This window comes from Cebus imitator, unplaced genomic scaffold (assembly GCF_001604975.1).
Source record: "Cebus imitator isolate Cc_AM_T3 unplaced genomic scaffold, Cebus_imitator-1.0 Scaffold129, whole genome shotgun sequence".
In the NCBI taxonomy this organism is placed as follows: Eukaryota; Metazoa; Chordata; class Mammalia; order Primates; family Cebidae; genus Cebus; species Cebus imitator.
Window position 1 is genome coordinate 1,977,156 of NW_016107444.1, and position 4,850 is coordinate 1,982,005.

Sequence of the window (4,850 nt, forward strand, 5' to 3'; positions counted from 1 at the left end):
AAAAAAAAAAAAGAAGAAGAAGAGTGATATATATTCACTGTGGAAAAAGAACTTTAAGACAGAAAAATATAAAAATGAAAATGAGGCCGGGTGCAGTGGCTTACGCCTGTAATCCTAGCACTTTGGGAGGCCGAAGGGCGTGGATCACCTGAGGTCAGGAGTCCAAGACCAGCCTGGCCATCATGGTGAAACCCCATCTTTAATAAAAATATTTTAAAAAGAAAAGAAAAACATATTTTTCCATACACAGACACACATTACACTTGATCTTAGCCAAAAGGCCAAGAAGCAATACAGACATACATTGTATTAACACTGTAGTGTCTTCCCTCAAAAATTTTTTTTCTTTTTTCTTTTTTTTTTCAGACAGAGTTTTGTTCTGTTGCCTAGGCTGGGGTACAGTAGCATAATCATCATTCACTGAAGCCTCAACATCCTGGGCTCAAGTGATCCTTCCACCTTAGCCTCTCAAATCTTTCTTCTATGCATATTTGTTGCATATCATGTAAGACTATACATCGTTTTGGTGTGACTTCTCTTTCTTTCCCCCATCCCTACTCCCCTCCTAACCATCCCTGTTGTTTTACTTTATTTACTTAGAGATGGGGTGTCACGCTGTCTCCCAGGCCAGGGTGTGGCAGCTTTATCACAGTTTACTACAGCCTCAAACTCCTGGGCCCAAGTGATGGATCCTCCCACATCAGTCTCAAATTATCAGGGACTACAGACACAAGCCACCACACCCAGCTAATTAAAAAAAAATTTTTTTATAGCCTGGGCAATATGGTGAGACCCTGTCTCTACAAAAAAAATTTTTTTACATTAGCCAGGCATGGTGACATGTAACTATAGTCACAGCTATGCAGGAGGGTGAGATGGTAACACTGCTTGAACCTAGGAGATCACAGCTGCATTGAGCTGTGTGTGTACCACTGCACTCCAGCCTGGACAACAGACAGAGACCCTGTCTCACAAAAAAATTTTTTTTTTTAGAAATGGGGTCTTGCTATGTTGTCCTGCCTAGTCTCAAACTTCTGGCCTCAAGTAATCCTCTCCCACTGGCCCCCTGAACTGCTGGGATTACAGGCATGAACCACTATGCCCTTGGGTACATTCTCTAATGTTATTAAAACTCTTCAAAAACATTTAAGAAATAGTTTGAGTAAAATAACATATGCTGATTATAAGCACTTTGTGGAAAAAAACTACCTACAGATAAACACTATTAAATATTCTGGTCATGGTCTCTTTCTCATGTGCAAATACACATATGTTTTTTGGGTTTTGTTTAAAACAAAATAGGGGTTTATTTATATGCTGATTCTTAAAATTTTATATATTGTGCCGGGTGTGGTGGCTCACGCCTGTAATCCCAGCACTTTTGGAGGCCGAGGTGGGTGGATCACTTGAGGTTGGGAGTTCGAGATCAGCCTGACCAACATGAAGAAACCCTACTAAAAATACAAAACTAGCCAGGTGTGGTGGTATATGCCTGTAATACCAGCTACTTGGGAGGCTGAGGCAGGAGAATTGCTTGAACCTGGGAGGTGGATGTTTCAGTGAGCCAAGATTGTGCTATTGCACTTGAGCCTGGGCAAGAAGAGCGAAACTCCATCTCAAAAAAAATAAAGAAAGAAAGAAACAAAGCCAAATATTTCTACTAGTGCAAGACAAGGAAAAAAATACTGCAAGCAGTTGTTATTGTTAATGGCTTGTGTTAGGAATTGGAGCTTCCTAGAAATGCTCTTTGAAAAAAATAATTTTTTAATATATTATAAACATTCTTCCATAATACTGTACATATATTTTAATATTTGTTAGATCTCATTTGTGAGATCTATACATTATCATAATTTATTTACCCATGTAACCTGCTGAGAGACAAGATTTTATTCAATTATATACTACTATAAATAATGTTACAGGCCAGGCATAGTGGCTCATATCTGTAATCTCAGCACTTTGGGGGCTGAGGCAGGTGGATCACGAGGTCAGGAGATCAAGATCATCATGGTCAACGTGGTGAAACGCTGTCTCTACTAAAAAGAAATACAATAATTAGCTGGGCGTGTTAGTGCACACCTGTAATCCCAGCTACTCAAGCGGCTGAGGCAGGAGAATTGCTTGAACCCAGGAGGCGAGGTTGCAGTGAGCCAAGATCATGCCACTGCCCTCCAGCCTGGATGGCAGAACAAGACTCTGTCTCAAATAATAATAATAATAATAGGCCGGGCGCGGTGGCTCAAGCCTGTAATCCCAGCACTTTGGGAGGCCGAGGCGGGTGGATCACGAGGTCAAGAGATCGAGACCATCCTGGTCAACATGGTGAAACCCCGTCTCTACTAAAAATACAAAAAATTAGCTGGGCATGGTGGCGCGTGCCTGTAATCCCAGCTACTCAGGAGGCTGAGGCAGGAGAATTGCCTGAACCCAGGAGGCGGAGGTTGCGGTGAGCCGAGATCGCGCCATTGCACTCCAGCCTGGGTAACAAGAGCGAAGCTCCGTCTCAAAAAATAAATAAATAAATAAATAAATTAAATTAAATTAAATTAAAAAAAAAAAGAAAATAATAATAATAATGTTACAATAAAATCCTGGTATGTAAATATTTGCCTGCATCACTAATTCCTTCAGATTCCTAGAAAAGGAGCACCAGGTCAAAAGATATTAAATTTTCAGCTTCATAATAACATGTTGCTAAGTTACCTTCTTGATAAGTTACATCAATTTATATTCCCCCATTAGAGCATGAGTGATTGAATCATTCTTCACTAAAAGCAACAGGCTCATGTAACATACCTGTGTAAATGAAATCTAGAAGTATGTGAAAGATTGAAGCTTCGATTCCTAGTATCGGTACAACATCTTTTGAAGACTCTTTCATTCCTCCAGTGAACAAAGCTGCAAAGTAAGGACTGCTGGCAGCCAAAACCAGCCGATGAGCTTTAAAAGTTTCCTTTCCAACTTGCAGCTGCACATCACAGAAATGCTGTCCACTTCTCATCTTATTGATTTGGGCCAAGATGAGTTGGGCATGTTTATCTGATGAAAAAGGACTATCGGTAGCCTTGGGATAGCCCTCATTGGCCATGATGATGATAGATTAATTAAAAGGACTATTGCCCATAATCTGTTACTACACTGAAAAACAAAATACAAAGAGATCAAGCAACAAATTTTTTTAACATGCTTTCTATTCATACATAAGAAACATTCTCTATACTTAAAACCTACTTAAGGACATAAAACAAACATAAAACAAATAAGGATTAAAGTGTGGTACTATCAATATTTCTAATATGGTTTTAGAGAACTAATAAGTAGGGGGCTAAAATAATTGGATAATGTTTCACACAAGAAATGGACCTACACTAGAAACTGAAAGATAAACAGTTAATATTAAGGTATGAGGAGAAAATATAAGCCCTTCTTGATGGAGTAAAAAAATAATAATAAAGCACAAAGACAGAAAGTTAACAAAGGACACATCACAGCCAATATGAACTTTCAAAAAGCAGCTGTGATCAGTCTAACTGCTTAAAATTCTTCAATGTGTACACTTCCTGTAGCACACAAAGCCCTTCAAGATCCTTGCTATAATTCAAGACTTTGTTCAAATATAACTTCCTCCAGGAACCTTTCCTTGTTCCTCTTCTGGAATTATGGAAATATGGTCCCAAATTCATCTGGGTTTGTTGCTTACCCTAAGCTTATTAGTTTTACATTCTTCAGTATAGTCTACCTTATCAGATACCCTACCACCCTACTCCTAGCATACACACACACAGTTTGAAAGCTCCTTGAAAGACAGCCCTTTAAGGGCTCTATCTTTCGTAGCTCTAGCACCAGTATATAACATATGTTAGGTTTCCAATGTTTGTGAAATGAATGAGAACAAAGAGAAATAACAATAGCTTAGGTTGGTTTTGTTTTTTTTTTTTTGAGACAGAGTCTCACTCTGTTGTCAGGCTGGAGTGCAGCGGCACCATCTCAGCTCACTGCAACCTCTGCCTCCTGGGTTCAAGCAATTCTCCTGCCTCAGCCCCCTGAGTTGCTGGGATTACAGGCGCTCACAACCATGCCCAGCTAATTTTTGTACTTCTAGTAGAGACAGGGTTTCACCATGTTGGCCAGAATGGTCTGGATCTCTTGATCTCATGATCCACCAGCCTCGGCCTCCCATAGTGCTGGGATTACAGGCGTGAGTCACCGATCGCGGCCTGGGTTTTTTTTGTTTGTTTTTTTTTTAACTTTTAGCTTCTCCACGTATTATGTCAGTGGTAGTTATTACAATAATTAAGAGGTGAGAAGAAACAAAAATCTTATCTAAAATGAGAGGAAGGAAACTGACGCTCAAAGTTTCCCCAAGGATACAATGTTAGTAGGACAATCTCAGTATCTGACTCCAGGCTTTCTTACTCTAAATCCAGGACAGTTCCACCACATCACACTGCACAGGAATTATTAGGCCACCCAGCCTGCTCTAAATTGCTTTTTTGTTTTGTTTTGTTTTTTGTTTCTAAATTGCGTTTTAAATAAAGAAACTGCTGGACACGGTGGCTCATGTATATAATCCCAGCACTTTGGGATGCCGAGGCATGCAAATCACTTGAATCTAGGAGTTCGAGACCAGCCTGGGCAACAGACAAAACCCGTCTCTACTAAAAATACAAAAATTGGCCAGGCATGGTGGCACCAGCCTATAATCCCAGCTACTTGGGAGGCTAAGGCACAAGAATCGCCTGAACCCAGGAGACAAAGGTTGCAGTGAGCTGAGATCATACCACTACCCTCCACCCTCTAGCCTGGATGACAGAGCAAGACTCTGTCACAAAAAAACAAAAAAAAAA

At 40.1% G+C, this 4,850-nt stretch overlaps 1 protein-coding gene and 1 pseudogene across 1 annotated transcript in view; both read right to left on the reverse strand.

The window, feature by feature from the left end:
* The window catches only part of LOC108312692 (intracisternal A particle-promoted polypeptide), a 63,600-nt gene that overhangs the window by 55,337 nt on the left and 3,413 nt on the right, over positions 1-4,850 (reverse strand). Inside the window, exon 2 of the mRNA XM_037742820.1 lies at positions 2,800-3,141. Within this exon, the coding sequence (XP_037598748.1) occupies positions 2,800-3,091 (292 nt within the window). The 5' untranslated portion in view covers positions 3,092-3,141. The remainder of the gene's footprint in view (positions 1-2,799; positions 3,142-4,850) is intronic.
* On the reverse strand, positions 135-293 carry LOC119473060 (annotated as a pseudogene).